General features: G+C 59.3%; 6 protein-coding genes across 9 annotated transcripts; all 6 read left to right on the forward strand.

The window, feature by feature from the left end:
• Window positions 1–316: 316 nt before the first annotated feature.
• On the forward strand, window positions 317–2,553 carry ABB37_01962 (putative glucosamine-fructose-6-phosphate aminotransferase; the record flags this gene model as incomplete). Its single annotated transcript, XM_015798672.1, has 1 exon — window positions 317–2,553. The coding sequence occupies exon 1, from the start codon at window positions 553–555 to the stop codon at window positions 2,551–2,553; it is 2,001 nt and encodes a 666-aa protein (XP_015662150.1). The 5' UTR covers window positions 317–552.
• A 1,279-nt stretch (window positions 2,554–3,832) lies between these two features.
• Window positions 3,833–5,633, forward strand: ABB37_01963 (cell cycle associated protein MOB1 putative (MOB1); the record flags this gene model as incomplete). Of its 3 annotated transcripts, none has more annotated exons than XM_015798673.1 (1): window positions 3,833–5,633. In XM_015798673.1, exon 1 carries the CDS (start codon window positions 4,962–4,964, stop codon window positions 5,631–5,633), a length of 672 nt encoding a protein of 223 aa, XP_015662151.1. In that variant the 5' UTR covers window positions 3,833–4,961. The 3 variants fall into 3 exon arrangements, with proteins under 3 accessions (XP_015662151.1, XP_015662152.1, XP_015662153.1); XM_015798674.1 differs by having other exon boundaries at window positions 4,471–5,633; XM_015798675.1 differs by having other exon boundaries at window positions 4,507–5,633.
• Window positions 5,634–6,381: 748 nt separating this feature from the next.
• Window positions 6,382–11,123, forward strand: ABB37_01964 (hypothetical protein; the record flags this gene model as incomplete). Its single annotated transcript, XM_015798676.1, has 1 exon — window positions 6,382–11,123. Exon 1 carries the CDS (start codon window positions 6,438–6,440, stop codon window positions 11,121–11,123), a length of 4,686 nt encoding a protein of 1,561 aa, XP_015662154.1. The 5' UTR covers window positions 6,382–6,437.
• A 1,611-nt stretch (window positions 11,124–12,734) lies between these two features.
• Window positions 12,735–15,878, forward strand: ABB37_01965 (hypothetical protein; the record flags this gene model as incomplete). The annotated part of the gene is made up of 1 exon (XM_015798677.1): window positions 12,735–15,878. The coding sequence occupies one exon, from the start codon at window positions 12,735–12,737 to the stop codon at window positions 15,876–15,878; it is 3,144 nt and encodes a 1,047-aa protein (XP_015662155.1).
• Window positions 15,879–17,011: 1,133 nt separating this feature from the next.
• On the forward strand, window positions 17,012–21,126 carry ABB37_01966 (hypothetical protein; the record flags this gene model as incomplete). Of its 2 annotated transcripts, none has more annotated exons than XM_015798678.1 (1): window positions 17,012–21,126. In XM_015798678.1, exon 1 carries the CDS (start codon window positions 17,446–17,448, stop codon window positions 21,124–21,126), a length of 3,681 nt encoding a protein of 1,226 aa, XP_015662156.1. In that variant the 5' UTR covers window positions 17,012–17,445. The 2 variants fall into 2 exon arrangements, with proteins under 2 accessions (XP_015662156.1, XP_015662157.1); XM_015798679.1 differs by having other exon boundaries at window positions 17,019–21,126.
• Window positions 21,127–21,834: 708 nt separating this feature from the next.
• Window positions 21,835–22,375, forward strand: ABB37_01967 (hypothetical protein; the record flags this gene model as incomplete). Its single annotated transcript, XM_015798680.1, has 1 exon — window positions 21,835–22,375. Exon 1 carries the CDS (start codon window positions 21,920–21,922, stop codon window positions 22,373–22,375), a length of 456 nt encoding a protein of 151 aa, XP_015662158.1. The 5' UTR covers window positions 21,835–21,919.
• Window positions 22,376–22,622: the final 247 nt, after the last annotated feature.

The raw sequence follows: 22,622 nt of genomic DNA on the forward strand, positions 1-22,622 counted from the left end.
GAGTGACGTCGTGTCGTTGACTCTCATGACGTCGGCAGTGAAGTGATGCCAAAAACAACAACACCAGATTACGTGACAGAAGTGCGCACGCAGAGACCACTTCCGCACTGGAGAAGCGTGCGGTGGTTTTGCGTGGAGCGACTGCAGCTTCTGTGCAGCTTACTCCGCCGCCCGCGTTCAGGAAACGTCCACGGTGCAACTGCGTTCCAATGCTCGCCTTTCTGCCGCCTTCGCATCATTCTCCGGTGCTGATTGCTTCATTTTCGTTCTCCCTCCTCCTCACCCGCCTCGCTCCCCCGCGCGTTCGTGTGCATGCAGAAGTGTAGGTTTTTTCCCGTTCTTTGCTTTTCCTTTCCCCTTCTTTCATCGCAGCTGCACCGTTCCATCAACCTCCACCGCAACCTCGTTGAAGTCAACGTCTTCTCGTCTCCTTTCAAACCTGTACACGGGATCTGGAAAGGAACCTCGACAAAGACATACACACACACCCATCACCACAAACCCCTCAACACGCAAGAGAAAGCACGCAAGAGGAAGAAGAAGATAAAAACGATGTGCGGTATTTTCGGCTACGCGAACTGCAACGTGCCGCGCTCGGTGCGGCAGATTGTGGAGATGCTGCTGCGCGGCTTACAGAAGGTGGAGTACCGCGGTTACGACAGCGCTGGCCTCTGCATCGACTCCACCGTCGGCCAGGAGGGCAGCCCCGCGGTGCCCACACCCTGTCCGTGCGTCGTGCGCAGCACCGGCAATATTCAGCAGCTGCGCGACAAGGTTTTCAGCGAGGCGGTCGAGGCAACTCTGCCGCCGATGGATGCGGTGACGAGCCACCACGTCGGCATCGCTCATACACGCTGGGCCACGCACGGTGAGGTGTGCGAGCGCAACTGCCATCCGCAGCAGAGCAACCACGGGGAGTTCTCCATTGTGCACAACGGCATCGTCACCAACTACATTACCCTGAAGGAGTTTTTGAAGGAGGAGGGCTACACGTACAACTCAGACACCGACACGGAGGTGATTTGCGTGCTGGCGGAGTACCTCTACACAAAGCGTGGCATCCACGACTTTGTCGATCTTGTGATGGAGATGTCGAACTTGGTGGAGGGGGCGTACGCGATGCTTATCAAGAGCATTTACTTCCCGAACGAGGTGATGGCGTGCCGAAAGGGTTCGCCTTTGTTGGTCGGTGTGCGGCAGATGGACGACCAAGGACGCGTGGTGAAGCTCCACACCTTCGACTCTCCCGACCCCACGAAGCCGTTGGAGGTCTTCTTTGCCTCGGACAGCAACTCCTTCGCGGAGTACACAAGCAACGTGGTGTACCTCGAGGACGACGACGTCGTGCACTGGCGTGATGGCCGGCTGCGCTTTTACAGTTCGACGGAGCGCAAGCAAGCGGCCGTGAAGCGCGAGGTGCAGCACCTGGAGACGAAGCTGGAGAGCCTGTCCAAGGGCAACTACGCCCACTTTATGCTGAAGGAGATCTACGAGCAGACGGAGTCCGTCGTCAGCTCCATGCGGGGCCGCATCGACTTCAACTCCGGTAAGGTGAAGATGGGCGGCTTTACGCCGAAGAACATCCGCGCCATCCTTACCAGCCGCCGCATCCTCTTCATCTCGTGTGGCACCTCGCTGAACAGCTGCACGGCGGTGCGGCCCCTCTTCGAGGAACTCGTCCCGCTGCCGATTGCAGTGGAGAACGCGTCGGACTTCCTCGACCGCGAGCCGCAGGTGCTACGCGAGGATGCGTGCTTCTTCATTTCGCAGTCTGGCGAGACGGCGGACAGCCTCATGGCGATGAAGCTGTGCCGTGATGCGGGTGCGCTCTGCATCGGCATCACGAACGTCGTCGGCTCCAGCATCAGCCGCCTGACCGACTTCGGTGCTCACCTGAACGCCGGTGTGGAGGTGGGCGTCGCGTCCACGAAGGCGTACACCTCGCAGGTGGTGGTGATGACGCTGGTGGCCCTGCTCCTGTGCGAGGACTCCGTGCGTGCGCAGGAGCGGCGGAAGGAGGTGGTGCGGGGCCTGTCGGAGATCTCCAGCAAGATCGCCGCGGCCCTCAAGACCACGCACGACCCCGTCAAGGACCTCGCGGGACGGCTGAAGGAGAGCCACTCCCTCATCGTCCTCGGCCGCGGCTACGACTGGGCCACCGCGCAGGAGGCGGCGCTGAAGGTGAAGGAGCTCAGCTACGTGCACACGGAGGGGATTAACTGTGGGGAGCTGAAGCACGGCCCCCTCGCGCTGATCGACGAGACGATGCCGGTGCTGGCCTGCTGCACCAGGGATCGCTTCTTCGATCGCAGCAAGGCGGCGGTGCAGCAGGTGACGGCGCGGAAAGGCTCCGTCGTGGTCTTCACGACGGAGGCGGATGCGGAGCTGAAGGCGGTCGCGCACGAGATCATCATCGTGCCCAAGACGGTGGACTGCCTGCAGTGCGTAGTGAATGTAATACCGTTTCAGCTGCTGGCCTACTACATGGCGCTGTTTCGCGGCAACAACGTCGACTGCCCCCGCAACCTCGCCAAGAGTGTGACGGTGCAGTAACGGCCTGAGTGGAGGCACACCCACTCACTCACTCACTCACTCACACATAGGAAGAGAGGAGGAGGGTCTTTGCTCTTGCGTGAAGACGCAATATGAAGTGCTCTTGAGTACTTCTCTTGTGAAGCGCACTGCTCTTCCTGCTTCTTTCCAGTGGCCGCTTCACTCTCTCCCCGTCCCTCCTCCAACATGCACCTCGACCGGTGGACAAAGAAAGCTGCTGACGGGCGCGGCAGGCAAGTGGCAGGAGATCACAGAAGAGGCATCATAGCTGAAGAAGGAGACGTACTTGACAAAAGTGTTAAAAGAAAACTCCCTTCGCGGTGTGTGCTGCTGCTGTGATACCACGGTGTGTTGGTGGGGTCAACTCTTTCCTGTGCTTTCGAAAGAACTTGCGCGTGCGGTTGTACATATGAGCGCCTCAATGCCGTTCCTCATCCGCGGCCGGAAGAGTTGAAAGAAAAAGTAGTAGCGGCGTCGTTGCATGGCAGCAACAACACCAGAAGGAAAACGGCAAAAGCTGAATCTCCGCAATTCTTTTTTTTAAAAGACATTCTCCCTCCTCCACAAAAAAACGGACATGGCTGTGACCGTTCTCGTCCTCTTCCTCACTTACGTAGACTATTCTGTGTCACACACACACACACATCGTGCTTCATCTGGAAAGATTCTCTTTATTCTTTGTTCTTGGCGTGTGACTCTTCCAGTTTTGTGTCTTTACCACCCAGGCTTTTATCTTCCTCCTCGCCTGTTGTGCTGATGCGGTGGTGGAGGTGGTCTGCCTGGCGCGCGATTCGAGCCGCTTTCTTCAGTGAACTACCAAAGTGGAACAGAAGGCGCTCATTCTTTTCCTGACTTTTTTTGTGTCTTTTCTCTTTTACTCACTGCTGCCTCGTGCAGGTATTTGATGGCGTCACACGTGTACGGTCGCCGCACAACGGAGCGTGTACAGCCGTGGTGTGTGCTTTCGCTTCGTCATGAACACTTCTTTGGCTGCTCTGACGAGGGGCCGCGACTTCGTTCGGCGCTTTGCGGTGCCTGCGTCGTCATCTTGCAACCCCGCCGTCTCCGCCCTTTTTGTTTTTGGGTTCTCTGCGCTGCGCTGCTCAGAGTTTTTTTCTCTCTTTCCTCTGTTCTCCTGTGATGGCAGCCTTCGGGGGTGTGCGTGCGTGTGAGGAGTTCGGCTTCCTCTTCTTTTACTTTCTTCTGTTCTCCGCTGCTTCCCCTTTCCCCCTTTCCACCGGTGTCTGCCTCCCACCTTTCCTTCGCGTGCACGGCGCTTAGTGTACCTGAAGGAGCAGCAGCGCCGCACTCGATGTGTCCTTTCCCATTCATTGTTTCCGTGACGCCCAGAAGAACGGCGGACAGTTGGAATGGCGAACTGCCATGAAGGTTCTGATTTGAATGCGTCCCACCTGGAGCCGGAGAACACACACACACACACCCATGTGGCCTCCAGCCGCCGATGAGTGCTGACTCATACCAACGATGCGCTGACCCTGGCAACAACAGCAAATTCCAAAGAAGAAAGAAAGGAATGCGTTATGTCCGACGCAGCTCTCTGGCCGGGCGACGGGTGTGCATCGTGACAATAAAAGTCCTTTTTCCTACTATTTATTTATTGGAGGGGCCTCGCCTTCTTCGTACGAGACGGTGCGGGCGCGTGGAGGCGAATTTCTTTTGGCTATTTCGCTCGTGGCGCACCAGATTCGAAGTTTTGATTTCTGATTCTTTCTTAACTTCAGCTTCGGCAGCACGAAAAAAAACAGAGGATTTCTCTTGTCTCCTGTTGACGCGTTGATGGCAAGTGCGTGCGTGGCTGCTCCTTCGTTTCCTCCTCTCCCACCATCTCCCTTTTCATCTTACTCTTGTCTCTCTTGTCTCTTTATTATTATTATTGTTTTGCTGCCTTCTTACGATAGGTGCGGCTCTGTTCCCTCCCTCCTTTCTATTCGTAGGTAACTGTACGTACGTGTGTTGTTGTGCCCGCCTCGGCTTTCACGAGGCACCGCGGCACACAGTACACGCGCCATCGTTCTGCTTCCATGACGAGAGAGGGCCCGTTGAGTGAGGGATTTACGAAGGTGAAGGTGTCAAGAACACGCTGTGCGGCAACAACAACAACACCAACAAAAGAACTCGTCTTCTCGCCATTCTAAATAAATAAATCAGTTTGTTGGTATCGTTGTTTCTTCGCTGTCTCGTTCCTTCTTGTTTTGGCTTATTCGTTCATTCACGATTTTCACGCATTATTTTTTGGTTGTTGTTGTTGAGGCATCATCTTTCAACTGACCGGGATCCTTGTCGAGCATCTGGTGTTTATATATATATATATACACCACACACCACACGGCACACACAGGGGAGGGACTTAAGCGGCAAACGTATACGCCGCGGAAACCGGACGAGGCATGAAGCTCTTTGGCAGCTCGCTGTTTGACTCGGACAAGACCTACCGGCCCAAGAAGAAGCACAAGGAGGGAACCGAGCGCTACCGACTGCACAACTTCGCGCGGTCGCTCGTGAAGTCGGGTGACCTGCGCCAAGCCGTCCAGCTTCCTCCGGGCGTTGACCTCAACAACTGGCTGTCGGTGCACACGGTAGACTTTTACAACATTACCAATGTCATTTACGGTTCCCTCACGGACTACTGCAGCGACACGAGCTGTCCGGTGATGTCCTCAGGCCCGCGCTACGAATACCTGTGGCGTAACCCACCCGAGTACCCCAAGGCGACCCGCGTGTCGGCGCCGCAGTACCTCGACCTGCTGATGAAGTGGATTGAGCGTCAGATCAACGACGAGCGCGTTTTCCCGTCCGAAGACTACAACCCTTATCCGGTTGATTTCAAGAATTACGTGAAGAACATTTTTCGCCGCATGTTTCGCGTCTACGCACACATCTACTACTCGCATTTTACGAAGATCGCTGAGCTGCAGGAGGAGGCGCACATGAATACAGCCTTCAAGCACTTCATGTTCTTTGTGTGGGAGTTTGACTTGATTCCCCGCGAAGAGCTGACACCGCTGCAGGAGCTGCTGAAGAACTTGATGGGCGACTACGCCAAGGAGCGCCTGGAGTAATGAAGCAGTTGTTTTCCTTTGTTGTCTTTAAATTCTTCTTTTCAAAAAATCGTCTTTGTAGCTGTTGATCTTGAAACTGTTTGCACGGAGACGGTGCTCGCGTGGCGCAGCCTACGGCGGTCATTGCGATGCCGCGTGAACCGCAACGGCAGTGGCTTCGCGAGCTTTTCTTTATATATATATATAGCTCAACGGCAGGTACGTTGCTTCTGTTTTCTGTTTGGCTTTACACAATGAATGCGTGAGCTCTTTGATTTGAGGGAAGCGGCAAGAAGGAAAAAAGGTATATATACAATCGATGTGACGTGCGGACTCGCCGACGTTTACCCCCAGAAGGACTTATACGAGTAGAAATGGGAAAGAGCGGTGCCGCTGTTGTAATCCATGTGTGTGTGTGTGTGTGGCGTTGTTTTGGCGCGCAGGGGCAGCCGTGTATTTTGCAATGACTTTTTTTTTCCTTTTAGAAGCGTCCCTGTGTCGCCTCGGATGATCTAAAGACAGAAGAAGAAAATGAAATGCAGCAACGAACGACGAAAGAATAATGGCGCGTTCAGGCGCTGCTCTGTCGCAACACTTTTTTCTGTTCCAACCGTAAAAGAACTGGACCGGTGCGTTGCACGTCGACGGTTGAGGTGCGTGGATGCCGTCAACGGAACTCACTCGATTTCATTCTTCGAGGCTATGCTCCGCTCCCCCCTTTCCATCTTTCTCTCCTCCCGGCGGATGAACGGCGCTGCGCTTGCGCTGCAGCCGTCCCCACCAACAAGAAACGCCCTCCAGTGAGGACTGCCCCGCCTCAAAGCGATGCAGTCGGCACCAGACCCGGAGCACATGACGCTCCTTCGAAAGGTCAACCAATACGTCCAAGTACAGCAACAAGAGTATGCTGCCCTCTCCTTCGAGGCGCAGCGGCAGCGAGGGCCATGCACGCTCGAACACCTTCTACACGAAGTGATGCTTTACCTTTCGGAAGAGCTGAACGCCGACGCGGAAGCCGCGCATGCGTCCTCTACCTCCCTTCCATTTGCCATACGCGACGTACCCGCTCTGGCCAACGTGGCCGCCTTGCAGCTGCGTCTTACTTCCACTGTGATGTCCGCCATCAGCACGCATCCCATAATCACGCTCTTCGACCTGGAGGAGTGGGTGTGTGCGATGGAGGGCGTCGACCACTTCGTCGAGCTGGGCCTCGGTGTCGGCCTGCAGGTGTTGCCAGTCGTGCAGCAGTACTTCCAGCTTCGCGCGAACTCCCTCGTTTTCGCGGTGCGCGCGCGGGACATCGTGGGCTTTCTCATGAACGACCCCGACGCACGCGAGGTGCTCCTGTACGGCGGTGGCGATGCGCGAGACTTGCTAAATCGATTTTCACACTTCTACGAGCGGACGGTCCTCGCAACGGAGCCGAACGCAGGCGGCAGCTCGTCGAAATCGTCCGCATCAGCACCACCATCGTCGTCATCGTCTTCTCCCCCGCGTCTGCCTAGTGCGGATGCACATCAGCGGTGTCGTGCGGGCAGGCGTGTGCACAACGTGCGTCAGCTCGGCGTACACATTCAGGACTACGCGTCGTTTCTCGCGACTCTCGCGCAGGATGTCGCACACGGCAGCGGTGCCGCACGGCACCCCGCTCCGCCCTCCTCCGCCGCCGCGGCACGCGCTCAACGCCACGAGCAGAACGGCCCACTGTACACGCGCATCATCGAGGCGTTTGATGCGGCCTGCGCGGAGAGGGAGCTCGTGGCAGCGCTGCGGCACACCCGCGAGGCAACAGCGCTCGCCGCCGCTTCTCACGTGAAGGGAATTACGAAGGAGGACGACGCGGCAGTGCCTTCGAATGGCCGCCCGTCGTCCCCCGCCACCGCTGCGGCGCGGGGGTGGAACTTCACGGTGTCGACGTCGGAAAGCGAAGCCCGCCGGTACGCGGTGCCGCTCGCCCTGTGGAGAAACACAGCACTGGCGGATCAGCCGAAAGGTGGCGTTGAGCTTCGTTTTCACGTTGGTGCTGACGTTGTTGATGGCGACGGCAACAAGAAGTTATGTAGCAGTGTCGCCGTCCACACAGGAGACACCGCGAGGGCGGCGAGAGAGGCCGTTGGCTCCACCGTCGGGACGACATCGTCCGCCAAAGAGTCCACGGCGGACGAAGAAAACGCCCGCACAGCCGTGACACCGCTCCTCCGTGCTGCTCCACCGCCGCCGCCTCGTCGTCGTCGCGGCGCTGTTGTATCGGACGTCGCGTCGTGTGTGCCCGTTGGTGCGTCTTGTACCTCGACCTCCCCTGTGACTGCGTTGACGCAGGATGCGACGCAGCCCACTGCGACGTCGGCCGCCAGTGGCGACCTGCTCTCCTCCTTATTAAGACCGGCTGGATCTCTCGGATTGGCGGTGGCCGCGGTGGTGGTGGCCGCCGCAGCGACGCCGAAAGCGGCATCAACGAATTCCATGGAGTCTACCGTTGCAGGGGATCCTGAAGTGGAACTGCTCGAGCAAGGCAGAAACATCAGCGAAGATGCTCCGTGCGAGCCGACTCCTCTGGAGAGGCTGCTCGCCTACGTTAAAGGTAACGATGACAGCAACCTCAGCAGTTCTAGCGGTCTTCCTTCTGCCCGCACCACCGCCCAGGCATTCGACGAGCGCCTTATCGAAGGAGCGCTGCTGCTCGAGGGCCTGACTGCCGGTGACACCGTTTCTGTAGCGCTGCTTTGCGAGGTGTGGAGAAGCATGCACCACGCTTTTGTGAAACGAAGGACGCTGCCGCCGTCGGCGTCGCCGCACCCCCCACAGGAGCCGCCGCTGTCTTCTTCCTTTTACAGCCAGTGGAAGCACCGCCACTTCATTCCGCTGCTCTCGCCATCCGCTAGTGGTCCGCACGGGGAAGGCGTACCGAGCACCTTGAGTCGTCTTGCCGCACTGCGGCAACAGCTAAGTACGAACAAGGGAGGTAGTTCTGCGGGTGCGCCGGGAAGCACGTCGCATCCGTTGTCAATCAACTGTGATGTCAGAGAGGTCATGTACATGGCCTCGCCCGCGGAGGTGTGCTGGAGCACGTGGCTGACATCGTCGTCGTCGTCGCCTCTTTCCCCATCACGTTCTCTCCTGTCCGGCGCGTGTCTCGAGCAGCACTACCCACAGGAGTTGCGTCAAATCTTCTGCGACCTCTTCCATATGCGGGTGGCGCCAACTCTGGCTGCGTGGTGCACGGCGGCGCGTTGCGTGCGTCGGCGTTACTCGCCTGCCCTGCTGACGGCTGACTTTGCAGCGGCGTATCTCGAGTCCTTTGTTTGCTGCGTGGACGCTGATGTTGGCGCCCGCCTGTCGGAGGCTGCGGAGGACACCGAGAGTGAAAAGCCATCCAGCTCTCCAAAAGAAGATCCACCGTCGTTTGTGGACGCGGAGCAGGGAAAAGCGGCAGCGGCGCTGCAGGCCGCCCTGGACGCGCTCGGTGAGGCCCTCGATTCGTCGCCCCTCCGCGCTGGCGTCTTCCCATGCGATCACGCCTGGCGCTGCGGGCTGGATGGACTGCTCTTTGCCCCACCGCGGCTGTGCGGCTACAACGGCGTGCTGCTTAGCTGCGCCGACGCCGCCGCGAGCTGCAGTGCACCCCCCCTGCGCGTTTTGTGCTTCGCAACGAAGGAACCGTCGTGGGGGGTGCGGGCGGTGTTGGAGTACTTCGGCGTCCGCCCGCTGGATGAACTCGTCGAAACCCGCGTCAGCTTTCATTCGATCGTTCACACGCAAGCGAGCGGGGCTTTGCAGGACACGATTGCAGCCATCGTGCCCTATCTGCAGGGCTTCTGTCGGTCCCGCTTTCCGTCGTCGTACGCGATGTCCTACCAGGTTCTGCAGCGGCGGCTTCATCAGTTGAAGGTGGTGCTGACGGCTGCCGGTGCCGCGGCGCCACGGCAGCTTCTCCGTTTGCACTGGAATGGGTGCGTGTACGCCTACGAGCGCGACTTGCGGTTAGAGTACGTCGCGGCGCACAACATAATTTTCGGCATCGCCGAGGATTACGCGGTGCCGATGCTGGCGGAGGCGCTGATGCCGCTCTTCGTGCCATTCGCCATGGAGAGGGAGGAGGACCGTCTGCAGCTGCGCGATACGATGGCCGCGCTGCTGGGCGCCGTTTCCACCTTGCAGAGCTCCTATGAGTCGTTTGATGTCGCGGAGACGCAGCAACGCTTCCTGTCGCAGGCGGGCGAGGTACTCGCTGCGGTGGCAGCCGCCCATCACTTTGCACCGTACCGCTACCCTCCGTCTCCCCAACACGCAAAAGATGGCGCTTCCGATGAGCGGCAGCGCCAGCGAGGCACCAACGCAGAGGCGGAGCCGCCCTTCTCCCTTCCCTCACGGCCATTTGTTCGCTACCAGTCCTACTTTCCTCCTGGCACGGACGCCGTGCGACAACCGCGGGGTTCCCAGCCAAGCGGCGCGTCGCACCTCTCGCATCATCCACCTCCATCGTCGCACCGAGACGCGTTGCCCGTGCGACGGCTGACATGCGCAGACGCGGCGGAGTTGACGACGGCACGGCACGGCCGTTCCACCGGCGGACTTCGCGGCGCGGTGCAGCAGCGCTTCGGCTCCGACGGCCGTCTGCGGGTCACCCTGGCGTTGCCCGGCAATGGCGGCTCCACCGCTGTCATCACATCCGACCCGGCGTGGTCGGACTTCCCGCTCGAGCTGGATGTGCGCCGCGTGGTGAGCGCGTGCGCCAACGAAAAGAGGCTTCGCCCGCAAACGTTCGAGGACGCTTCGGATTCCGAGAAGGAGGCGAGCGAGACCAGCGAAGGGTCGGCCGATGCCCATGATGACTTCTTAACCTTCCAATACCACCGTCATACGCCAAAGGCGACGATGACGCCGTCTCGCACGGAGGCAGACACCACCGGACAGCCCCACAAGCGACGGCGTGGCGAAGCGGCAGGCAATCGTGGTGCGGGGCAGACCAGCCTCAGCGCGGATTGGTGGCTGCAGCCGCCCGCGTCGTCTGCAGTGGCCGGCAGCGCAGGGGAGACGCCGGGCTACGCCGTGGCGGCGGAGCGCTACGTATACGAGCTCCTCTGTGCCGAGCACGCGGAGTCGATGCGGCAGCACGGGCTGCGTGTGATCTGGGTGAACGAGCACACCGAGACGGGATCACCCTTTGACATCCTGATCGTGCGTCCCCGATCGCTTGCTGCGCGCGCGAGCGGCGACGGTGGAGGTGGTCCGCGCGGACTGACTTCCGGCAACGCCGCCGGCTGGGATGTGGTCAGCTTCGTCGAAGTGAAGTCAACATGCACACCGAGCCGGCGGGAGTTTGAGCTCTCCCTGTCGGAGCTTCTGTTCGCCGCTCGCTTTGGTTCGGCCTTCAAGGTTTATCGCGTGTTTGGCGCCTCAACGGATAAGCTGCGTCGCATGCGCTGTGCCGTCTACGCCGATCTCGTGCAGATGTGGTACCGTGCGGAGCTCACCATCACGTCCGACATCCGTGTGACGCCGTCGAAGTAGCGGCGAAGTGTTCTTGTCCCCCCTCTATTGTGTATTGCGGACCTCGCACGGCTGCTTCTGTGTTTAATCGCTAACTAATTAATTATTTTTCGATTAAAGAACAATCCTTTAACAAGTACAGTTAAACTATCCGCCTTCTACTCAATGCGATCATGGAGTCTGCTTTGGATGAACTTTGGTGACCGCTCTGAGAGAAGACTGCCTCGTGCGTTCTCAAACCTAGTGTGTATGTGTGTGTGTGTGTGTGTGTGTGTGCGTGTGTGTGCGTGTCGATCAATCGTGCTCTCCACATCTTTTCCTTCCCCCACTCTTCCTGCCCCTTCTTTTACTGTTCCCCCGCTACAATGTCAGTACTCAACGCCGTAGCTGTATTGGTGCCTCCAGCAACCGTATTATTATTATTATTATTTAACAGACCGATCCTTCCATTCTCTCTTTAGGTAGAGAGGGAGAGATAGGCCGAGCATTGCGCAGAGAGGTGGACGCCGCTGTGGGTTTTGGAAAGAAGTTCTGTGCGCACAGTTCACGGTCAGACAGTTGGCCGAGGAGCAGGTTAAAAACCTTCCTCCTTTGTTGTGTATGTGTGAGTGTGTTTCCTCCCCATTTTTCTGTCGTTGAAGCAAGACAAAACGTCATCTTCATTCTTCTTTACGTTTCTTCTCTTCTAAGGGGTGCATCCGGATCCTGTAGGAACTATCTTGTCTTGATCCCGCTATTGTTCTTCTTCTTGTATTGTATACCTTTGCGGTGCGAAGCTCCTCTGTCGTTGGTAGCCGAATCGCCGCAGAGGCGGGTACATCTCCCTCGCATTTCTCGGTGTGCCGAACAAGCAATTTGCGGTCGTCGCTGGCGGTTTTGCTCTCGTTTGGTTTTCACAGCTGCGTTTGTCTTCACCGTCTGTCGGTGCCCTTTGTGATTTCTGTTTGTTTCTTTCTCCTCTCTCTTTCTCTCTCTGTGTGCGCGAGGTGCTCTGTAAAGACAACGGCTGAAGTAAAACCGAAACACATCTTTTTTTACTACTTTGTTAAAGAACGGTTCTCGGGAAGCCGCGCCCGCCTCCGCCCCCTTTGACATATTTCCGTGTTTATACGTCACCCTTTTTTTTAAAGTACACCAAATCATAACTTATAACGAAGAAGAGTAAAGCCACGTCGTGTTGTAACCCCCCCCCTCTTCCCCTTCCTTCCCCGCTTCTGCGCCTCGCAGCTCCTCTCGTCTCTTCCTTGCTCCTTTCTTGTTGTTTCAGGCGCCATACAACGACACACGACATCGTTTTTATTTTCTTCATTATTATTATTAACACTAATTGGCTTGTTAAACGGAGATATTTCATTTCAGTCTTGTACACGTCTGTTGACCCGAAGGACGCAGCTTAGCCACCCTTCGTATTCATTAAGTTCTTCTTTATTGCCTGTTTTTGCGTGTTTTCCCTTCGTCAGCGAGCTGCCCCTTTTTCTTTACGTTTCTTTCGCTGTGCGTCTCTCCGCTGCTCTCCACCGTTGCGGCCCACTGCAAAAGGCGTGTGCGCATACCTCTCTCTCTCCTTCCTTTTTCGCCATCTTCCTCTTCTCGCTGCCCACAACGCTCAGCTTTTTCCATAAGCTCACGACGATGGGGTGTAAGAGCACGACGGAGTTGTCTTCGGCGCACCACCGGCCCTCTTCGCGACTCTCGCGCGACGACTCCTCGATGGATGAGGACTCTTCCACTCCCGTCTTCGGATCTGGCGTGCACGTCGGCCGTGCCGGCAACGTCGACTTGTCGGGTCGCGAGCTCGACGTGCTGGGACCGCACATGGTGAACATGATAAATGAGGACGACCTGCACCGCACCGCCACCTCGCTCACCTTGTCGAACAACAAGCTCTACGCGCTTGCGAAGGAGCTGCCGATGCTGACGAATCTGCGCGAGCTGGATATCGACCACAACCGGTTTCAGCGCTTTCCTCAGGTTTTGGTGCAGCTGCCGCGGCTGTGGCGCATTAACGCGAGCTTTAATCCCATTGAGAGCGTCCGTGGCTTCGACGTGCTGCCGCGGCTTGTGTCTCTGAAGTCGCTGAACGTGCGCAACTGCGGCTTGAAGGAGATCCCCATGGCGGTGATCCAGTGCGAGCTACTCGAAGACCTTGACATAGGCAACAATCCCGAGATCAAAATCACAGGAGTTGCCCTGCACCGTCTTGTACGACTGCGGAAGCTTGGTGTGGCGAACTGCAACCTCGGCGGGCGCACGCTGCCCAACACGATTAAGCGCATGAAGCTGAAGGCGTTGGACATCTCCGGCAACAACTTCACCTTCAACGATCCTCATTTCTTCGGAAGCGTGCTGCCCAAGACGTTGGTGGAGCTGCACCTCGCCGGGATGAAGCTCACCGCCCCGCCCGCGGTGATTGCGCTCTTGAAGCACCTGAGCTATCTCGACCTGGCCGAGAACCCCATCGAGACGCTTGACGTGTTGGCCGGCCGCGTGATGAAGCGGCTGCCGCACGTGTCCAGCAACGGCACGGTGGCCACGAACGGCACCAACGCCATGACAGAGGTGCCGGAGGAAGACGAGGAGAACGAATTCGAGGAGGAGGAAACCGCCACGCAGGCGTCAGGCGGTGGGGCGAGCAACGCCACCAGCCGCGTCAGCCTCAGCAAGGTCAGCAAAGCCGGCATCGTGGCGCACGTTACACAGCCGATCCCGCTGAAGCGGCTGTCACTGCGGGCCTGCGGCTTCCGCATGGTTCCCAAGTACTTCCACAAGCTGGACCACCTAGAGGAGCTGGACCTGTCGGAGAACGAAAACCTCGACGACCCCAACATGACTCTCTTCTCGTTGCAGAGTCTGGTTACGCTGAACATCATCGGCTGCCCCTTCGCCGAGGACCCGTCGCAGTCGCGCAATGAGTGGTTTGACATCGGTAAGCTGCGCGACCTGCGCAACATCCAGTGGGAGGTGTGGAAGAGCGAGCACAACATGAGCCCCTATCGCACAAGGATCCCCATCGAGCTCTGCGGCCTGCGTCTCAAGACGTTAAACGAGGTGCAGCTGCGCAAGAACCTGTTCACCGGCGACATGATCGAAACGGTCATCAACTTGCTGTCGGACGGCTACTTCAAGGCGGATTTGTCGGTGGATGAGATGGTGCTGTTTAGCCACATGGCCGCAATTAAGTCTTTCGCAGATGCGGAGCGCTTCTTCTTTCCGCGCGCGGTCGCGGAGACGGCGAGTATCGCGTGTCCGGTCGCGCCCGCCGCGCTCGGCGAGGTGCACCTGAAGATCGCCATTAGCCGCTACATCTTCTTTTTAGCCATGCAGGCCGCGAACTTTGACGCCGTGATCATCCCGCCGCTGGATGTGATGGTGATCCACTACGCCCAGCTCACCACGAACCCACTGAACTACCGCGCCGACTGCGAGGCGGTGTGCGGGCGCATCCTCAACTGCAACTACCGTACCTTCTTCGCCGAGCAGCGGAAGCACCAGGCGGAGGCGCGGAGTGTCGTCGATGCATCGCGTCGCATCTGGAACTTGATGGTGCGTTCCGCGCAGCGGGATTTGGTCTGGCTGCGCTACGACTTCTGGGACAAGCGGCTGCGCACAGCGCAGGAGCCAAATGGAAGTGGCGCCGCCTCTGCGACCGGCGAGAACGCAGCGGCGATCCCCAAGACGCTTCCGCTGTTGATGGGCCGGAGCGAGGCGGAAATCATGCAGGACTGGCAGGCGCTGCAGGCGATCGACTCCGCCGGCGATCTGGCGGGGGTGCTGGACCAGGCGATTACCTCGCACTTTTCAGAGAAGGGCGTGGCAGAGTTCGCCGGCACCATCGCCTCCTTCTTTAAGATGAACCACTGCTTTATCCGACACGAGGACTCGCTGTGGAAGGCGGATCTGGACTGGACCCGCTACGTTAAGTTCTTAACCTTGTACGCGTACCGCTGCGCGGTGCTGGAGGAGAACAACGCCTACGTGATGGAGCCGATCGCGGATGAGGAAGGCAACCTGTGCCCACCCACCCGCACCACCTCGGTGCTCGGCAAGCACTACGACAAGATGTTCGACCGGAGCTTCGCCAGTTCAACCAAGTACCTGCCGCAGCCGTCCGAGGCACCGGGGAATAACAACGGTACCGCGGACGGCACCCGCGCCACCGGCGAGGAGGGGTCCTCGATCCCGCAGACGCGCACGCAGAGCGGCGTCACGCGACGCTCGCCCTCGACGCTGCTGCAGGCACGCAAGTCGAACAAGCGCCTGACAATGGTGCAGCAGCTCGAGGGCAACCCGGTGCCAAGCATCGGCATCTCCTTCATGCTCCACGCCCACCGCACCTCGCAGTTGAAGTACTACCAGTCGCTTTCGTTGTTTGCGATTGAGAACGTGGATGTGACGTGGGAGGCGACCTCCGACCGCGTCCTGAAGCAGACGCAGAACGCGTGGATGGCGCTGTACGACGAGGCGTACGTCAGCGAAAACAAAGACATGCCGTTCGCCTACATCATCAAGGACGGCGTGCTCATGCCTTCGAACGATCCGTGGGTGAAGGAAGAGGAGGAGGAGCCTTCCCCGATAGATGCGGCGGCGAAGGCCCCGGCCACACTGGCGGCGACCAAGGCAAAGAAAGAGGCAGAGGCGGCCAAGCATCGCTACTCCTACAATCCTGCGACAAGGCCAGGCCCGTCGGTGGTGCGGCACAAGTCAAAGAGACCGGGCGCTGACGTCGGCCGCAACGTCACCTTCTGCAGCGCGGACACCGAATTCGGTGTCTTCTAATCATTTTTTTTTTAAATAAAAAGTTATTATTATTTTTGCAGTAATGGAGTCGAGTTGTGGTCGCCGCGGTCACGTGCGTTGACAGTCGTTGTTCGTTCTCCGTTGTTTCCTCTGCAAAAGAGCGGAAAGTCTGCTACGCCTCTTCCATCTTCCGTCTTGCTGCTTTCTTTCTTATACTACAAGTATAATGTATCGAATGCGGTTGTCGAACCGCCCTGTTTTTGTCGCGCTGGTCCTCTCACCCACCAAATTTCTAGAAGGGAATTTTCTGGCGGTGTTGAAGGGATGGTGGGGGGTGTTTGATTCGTGCTGGTGCTCTGTTGTTTTGGCTCGATCCTTCACGTTTCCTTTTTTTTTGGGTTTCCTCTGGCTGCGGTGTTTACTGTGATGATCGTTGCTGCAGCAACCACCGTGGACGTGCGGCATCCTTACCTGCAGCTGGGTGGAAGCTGACGAATGCGTGAGAACGACGCGCAGGGTTGAAGAGCGAGCGGCTCTCGGCACGTGCAGCGACGACCTTTTCATTGGAAAAAGAAACTACTGTATCCTTTTTGTCTGCTCAGCCTTTCAGAACTGGTGTTGCTCGTAGGCTGCGTGCATCTTTGCGTGTTATCGGGCGCTCGCCGTGCCGCCGTGTCTTCTTCTACTTCCCTTGTGATGTGTGTGTTCTGCCTCGCCGTTTGGACGCATTTGCGTGGAGCTCCGCACGGTACTCCGTCTCGGTTACTACCTTAACCTTAAGAGGCGAAAAAACGAAGCGTCCATTGTTTTGTCTAAGATTAGAAAAAGAAAGGAGAACCCGCGGCAGCGCCTTTTCTCATTTCCCGAACTACGACCTGCAGACGGCACGCGCTGGGGGAGTATGTGGCTTCTTACGGCTGAAAGCGTCCTTTCTCAAATCATGCGCGCAACTTGCTCTGCGCGCTTGTAAAACGGCCGACGCTCACCTGGCCTTTCTCTTCTGCTCGCTCGGACTGGATCCGTAGTGGTTCCTCTGCAACGAGCGCTGCCTTCCGTGTCCACAGCCCAACGGCGCTCTTCTTCCACCATCACTCTGTCTCTGCTCCTTCGCGATGTATATCTGCCTCTCGTCGGCTTGCTGTTGGCTCCACCCGACTCCCCCCTCTCACACGAGATGCTAGTGCGGGCGAAGGACGCGAGCAGCAACGGTGAAAGCGAAAAAAGTAAACAATAAAAAAGAAAGAGGAGAGGAGACGTTGAGGTGCGCTTTACACGCGCGGTGTACACGCGAAGGAAGAGTTGCCCATCGTGTCCCACCGCGGTGCGCGCTCCTGCGTGACGGCACAGGCGCTCCGACGTACTCCCGTTGAGAAGTTCGCTTTCCGTGTCGTCCGCTTCTTCAGAGGAGATCATCGCTGCTCTTCGTATCCGTCTCACTCATTATATATACACCTGTGTCGTGTATCCCTATCGAGGATCGTTAGAACTTCAGACTCCTTCGTGTGCCGTGACACCACGAAGGACATCTGCTGTCTGCCTACACATTTTCCTTTTTTTCCTCGTTTGCCCTTCGCTGTCCTGCACCTTCACATTCCAAAGGAAAAAAATGCACCGATCCCGATTGCAGAACGCCGCCGCCGCAGCGACGGCCGCGCCGCCGTCGGCCGGCCACCGCCCGAAGCGCTCCACCACCGTCTCGAGCGCCTCGCCTTCTCGCCGCACGCCCGCCACGACCCCCTCCTCATCGCTTCCGCCCGTCGTGCCATCGCGGAGTGTGTCGCAGGGCGTCCCGCACGGCCGCACCGCCACTTCGAGTGTTTCCCTAACCACCCAGCGCGGAGCCCCACAGCGCACGGCACGGCCCTCCAGCTCCGTCGCACCGACCATGGAGGAGGCGGCTACCGTCGTCAGTGCCACCGCCGCCGCCAAGGATACCGGCGTCTCCTTATCGAAGTTCGCGCACGACGGAGAGCGCTTTGAGCCGAACACGTATGAGACAACTTTCCGGTTTCGCGGTGACTATGGGCACGTGGCCCTAGCGGAGTCAACAGCGACGCTGTGGTGCGCCAACGAGGGCAGCGGTGCGATGGACCTCTACAGCTGCGTGACCGGCCAGTTTATCGCCTCATTGCCGACTTTGTCGGAGGAGGTCCGTGCGCGGCAGGCGGAACTGTCGGAGCTGCCGATCAACACCGCTCCGTCGACGACCGCGTCGGGCAAGAATTCCAGCGGTACTGCTGTGGCGGCGGTGGGGTCTAAAGCCACCGGCCAAGGCGTGACCACCGTGCGGGGCCGCGGGCTTGTGCCGCTGGCTGCCGGGGGCGCCGTCGCGAGCCCCGCCGCGCGCCACCGCTTCTCCTCCCCGCCGTGGAGCTGCGTGCCGGCCACGGATGTTACGCCGAGTTCGCTGCGTGCGACGGCGGCGCATATGTGGGTCGGCTACACCGACGGCACCGTCGCCGTCTACGACACCCTTCTCCTGAAGCTCGTCACGATGGGTCAGTTCCACTCCTCCCCCGTGACCGCCCTCGCCGTGCTGCGCAACGGGCAGGTTGTGTCGGCGTCTGCAGATGGCCTGTTAGTGCTGTGGGACACGGAGGCGGCCGGTTTTGAGGCGGTGACGCGGGTGACCGTGCTGCTCGACGCCGTCCGTGCCGGGGCCGGCCGGCTCTGCGCGATGACCGCCACGTCTCACGCGGCCCGGGTGTGCTGCGGGTTCGCGTCGGGCGAGGTGTACAGCGTCGTCGTGGCGAACCGGCCGCAGGAGCAGACCCCTGCGTATGCGATGAAGGCGCACACGTCGCAGGTGAGCGACATGGCGGCGGTGCGGGAGCTGCTCTTTACGGCGGCGGAGGACAACAGCGTGTGTGTGTGGTACTGCGGCAACGCCTCCAGCTCTTCTGGTCAGGGCTCCGCCGTGCCGGGCCTCAGCAGCGATCCCAGCGGCAATCCTCACGCATTTGCCGGTGCCCCGCAGGGCCCGCTGGCCATCCGTGCCCTGCACGCGGCCACCAAACTGATGAAACGTATTACTGTGAAGCCGTGCGTGCGGGCGCTGCTGTCGGAGGAGACGACGCGCAGTGTGTGGGTGGCCTACGCGGACGGGCTGCTCGAGCGGTGGAGCGCCAACCCGAACGATGACTTTGGCGTGGAGGAGGTGGTGGACAACGCGATGGTGACGGAGGCCGCAGCGGCAAATCCCACGGATGGGCGCTCGACAAGCGCGGCGACCGCGGAGGTTGCAAAGGCGGGCAACGGAGGTGTTGCCGCGACGCGCGTGCGAGCGCTGCTCTCCCTCTCCGCCGTGCAGACGATGCAGTGGTTGGCCCTCTCGAGCAACGGCGTGAACAAGGTGTGGTACGGCCACAAGAACACCCTTGAAATCAACCTGGCGAACTCGCTGCTTGCCCTGCACGACGTCATCGCACAGGACGCCGAGGACGCCGCGGCGTGGAAGGAAAAGGTGAATGTGCTGAAGCTGAAGGAAATGGAGCGCAAGTCGCGGTACGTCTGCATCCTGGAGCAGCTGAACGAGCAGCGGGTGCTGCAGCGGCACTACAACCGATGGAGGCAGTCCCTGCTTTTCTGCGGGGTGCGAAGGCGGTGCACCGCGGCGCTCGCCGCGACACTGGAGAGCCGCACGCAGGTGCAACTCACCCGCCGCTTCTTCGGAAAGTGGGCCGCATTCTACGACGCCCAGCAACGTCACATGCGCGGTTACGTGCTGGCGATGGCCCTGTCCCGCGTGACGGAGCGGCAGCAGCTGCAGATGTGCTTCGTGGCGTGGGAGGCGTTCCTTGTGAAGCGACGCATCCGCCGCACGGCGCAGGTCAGCGCTGCGGTCATGTCTAGCATGAACAGCACCGCCTGTTTGAGCAGCTTCTTTCATCAGTGGCGCGCTGCCGTGCCCCGCAAAGCGCGCCACCACGCCTGCCTCTCCGACGAGCACCTGGCGTTGCTGGCGCACAAGGCACAGCGGCAGGTGCAGCAGCGCGTGCTGCGGCAGTGGATGTCCTACCATGCAGCGCAGAAACAGCAGCGACGCTCGTTGCTGCCGTCGGACAAAACGGCGGCTGGTGCGAAGAGTGAAGTCTCTGCGCTGTCGACGTTCGCCGCGCACTACGCTCGGCTGCAGCAGCAGCGGCAGGCACGTCAAGTTCTACAGATGTGGCGGCGGTGGACCGGGAAGAGGTCCCACTACGCCTCCCTCGCGGCCATCGCGGCGCTGCGTGAACAGCAGCTGCTCTATGAAGCGCGTCAAAATTTCTTTCTCCGGTGGAGGCAGCGCGTACACGCCCGACGCACCAGCGAAAACGCGGAGCAGCTGAAGGCGCTGGAGATGAAACTTCGCCGAGCCGAGGCAGAACACGGCGACATCTTCGAGAAACTGCAGCTCCAGAGGCAGCTGGATCAGTTGGCCAGCCGACAGGCCGCCGAAGAGGCGCAGCTGTCCCACACGAAGAGCCAGCTGGCGGCGCTGGAGCAGAGCTGCGCGCAGCTGCGAGCCCAGCAGCAGGAGCGGAAGCACGACCCCGCCCACTTGTCCAACACCCCGCATACACAGCACCAGGCAACGCGTGGGGGCTCCGACGTGGGCTCGAACGCGACCTCGTCCTTCCCGCGCCTTCCCGGTGTGGACGTGACGGGCGACAGCAGCACCGGACGGTCCGCTTCCTTGGTCACGGGAGGCAGCGATGGTCCTGGCGGCGGCAACGGCAGCGGCAGCGGACGCGGCCACATGGCCGCCAACGCCGTGTTCTACCGCTCCCTCGTTGACCAACAGCGGCTCTCGCCCATCGTGCTGGCCCACATGCCGGTGGAGGAGGCGGTGCGCCACGTGATGGGGCAGCTGAAGGGCAACGTGGTGAACCTGTACACCGACCTCGCGCTCTTCCGGCAGGTGAAGGACCGCCGTCGCGCCGGCACGTCCGCCGTCGGCATACTCCTCGAGGCCTTTGGCGAGCTGAAGCGCATGATCGTCTCGACCGTGCCGGGCGCCTCCACCGCGGCCGCATCCGCCGCCGCGCGCTCCGGCGTGAAGGCGACGCGGTGGCCGCTGAGCATGGAGGCGCTGGACTGCATCCCGGTGCATCAGTGCTCCAACGTGCTGAGTGCGATCAAGACGATCGTCGTAGCGTACGACCTGCTGCAGCCGGAGGATGTGCCCGGTGTGCAGTCGACGTGCGAGGAGGTGGTGGCCAACGCGGATTGGGTGTTTTTGATGGCGCGAGCGTGCTATCTGCGCCGCAAGCCGCTGCCGCCGGCGAACAATCGACAGGTGGCGTAAGCCTACAGGACGCTCTATTGTTATTGTTATTGTCTACTGGGTTTTTTTTTTTGCCTTGCGGAGTAAACTGGACGATGGAGTCGCTCACGCGTATTCGGATGTGCTCCGTCCGATCCCACGTGAGCGGCTGACGTTGCTATTCTTTATTTTTCTTTTTCCTTTTTCACTACCTAGAATGGATGCTGATTAGAGTTGAGCAGGAAATTTGTCTCTGCGGTGTACTTTACTTAGAGCGATCAGCGGACGCGGGCGCCTTTGTTTTTCTTTCTGTGGCCGCCATTGTAAGCTGTGCGAGTTGCCATGGAGCAACAGCGAAAACTCTTCAACGCCATCGTCAAGAGGACAGTTAGGTGCCGTTGCCGTCAGCAACGCACGCCGAATCGTACTCCTTCTGTTCTTTTCTTCCTTTTCAGCGTGGTACGCTTCCCTGGAGGGGCCTGCAAATTCGGCTGAACAGGGAAGCAGAGGGAGCGACATTTGGCCACGACAGGCGAGGTTCCCCTGCCCAGGGAGGGGTGGGGGGGGTGGGGAAGGAGGTGACCAAGCGAAGATGCGTGGTGTCAACGACGTAAACGGGAAGCGTAGTAGCCGATCATTCGGTTCTCAGCAGCACGTCTCCGCTGATGGCTTTATTAACTCTTCTCTCCCTTCTTTCAATACTTGCCTGTCTTATTTCTGCTTCTCTATTTCATTGTGCCTGGCCTCCACAGAGCCGACTGCAGTCTCTGGCTCTCCCTCCTTCCTGTGAAGAGGTTTCTGTCTCTACTGGAGGGTGCGTGTATGCGGCGGCGCAATGGGGCTGATACACCCCGTCACGCTCACGGCGCTGCTGTGGCCGCCTGTCGCCTACCTTCTGTGTCAGCGCTTCGACCTTCTCGACGCCATCAACTTGTCCATGTTTGAGGCTGCCGCCTTCTCCTTCGGCGGCCTGCTCCTGTGGCTGCGCTCTCGCTACCTCGGCACCACGTACCTCAACGAGCGGCAAGCCCGAAAGACAACATTTCTGCGCGGCGTACGACGGGACGTCGTGCCTCAGAGTCGTGGAGGCGGAGGGGCCTTGTCGTCGTCGCCCTCCCACGAAAAGGGAAAGGAGGAGGAAGAGCAGCCAGCTCCACGTACGGTGGCTCGATTGGCGCCGGTGCTGCCCGCCTTCATGGCCTGCTGCTTCTTTCTCCTGAGCTCGTGTTGTGTGATGTCAGCCGTTGTGCACACCATCTGGTATGTTCGCAGCGAATACCCCGTGCCGTGACGGACAACGCCGAGCTGCGCTATTTACTAACTCTATTTGCATATTTTAAGGAGTCTGTTTTCTTGTAGAATGCGGGTTGTTGTGGACGTGCTGGAGGATCTCTCTTTCGGTCGCATTATTGTTTTGGCGTGGTAAATCAAAAGTCGGCGGCGTCTCCGTCACTGCTCATAGGAAAGGAAAAGAACGTGTTAACTGTTTGCTTTGCCGGTTAAAGCAGCTCGTCAAAGCTCTGCTTGTCTGCCTCTTC

The sequence above is a fragment of the Leptomonas pyrrhocoris genome (assembly GCF_001293395.1).
Source record: "Leptomonas pyrrhocoris isolate H10 chromosome Unknown, whole genome shotgun sequence".
Lineage (NCBI taxonomy): Eukaryota > Euglenozoa > Kinetoplastea > Trypanosomatida > Trypanosomatidae > Leptomonas > Leptomonas pyrrhocoris.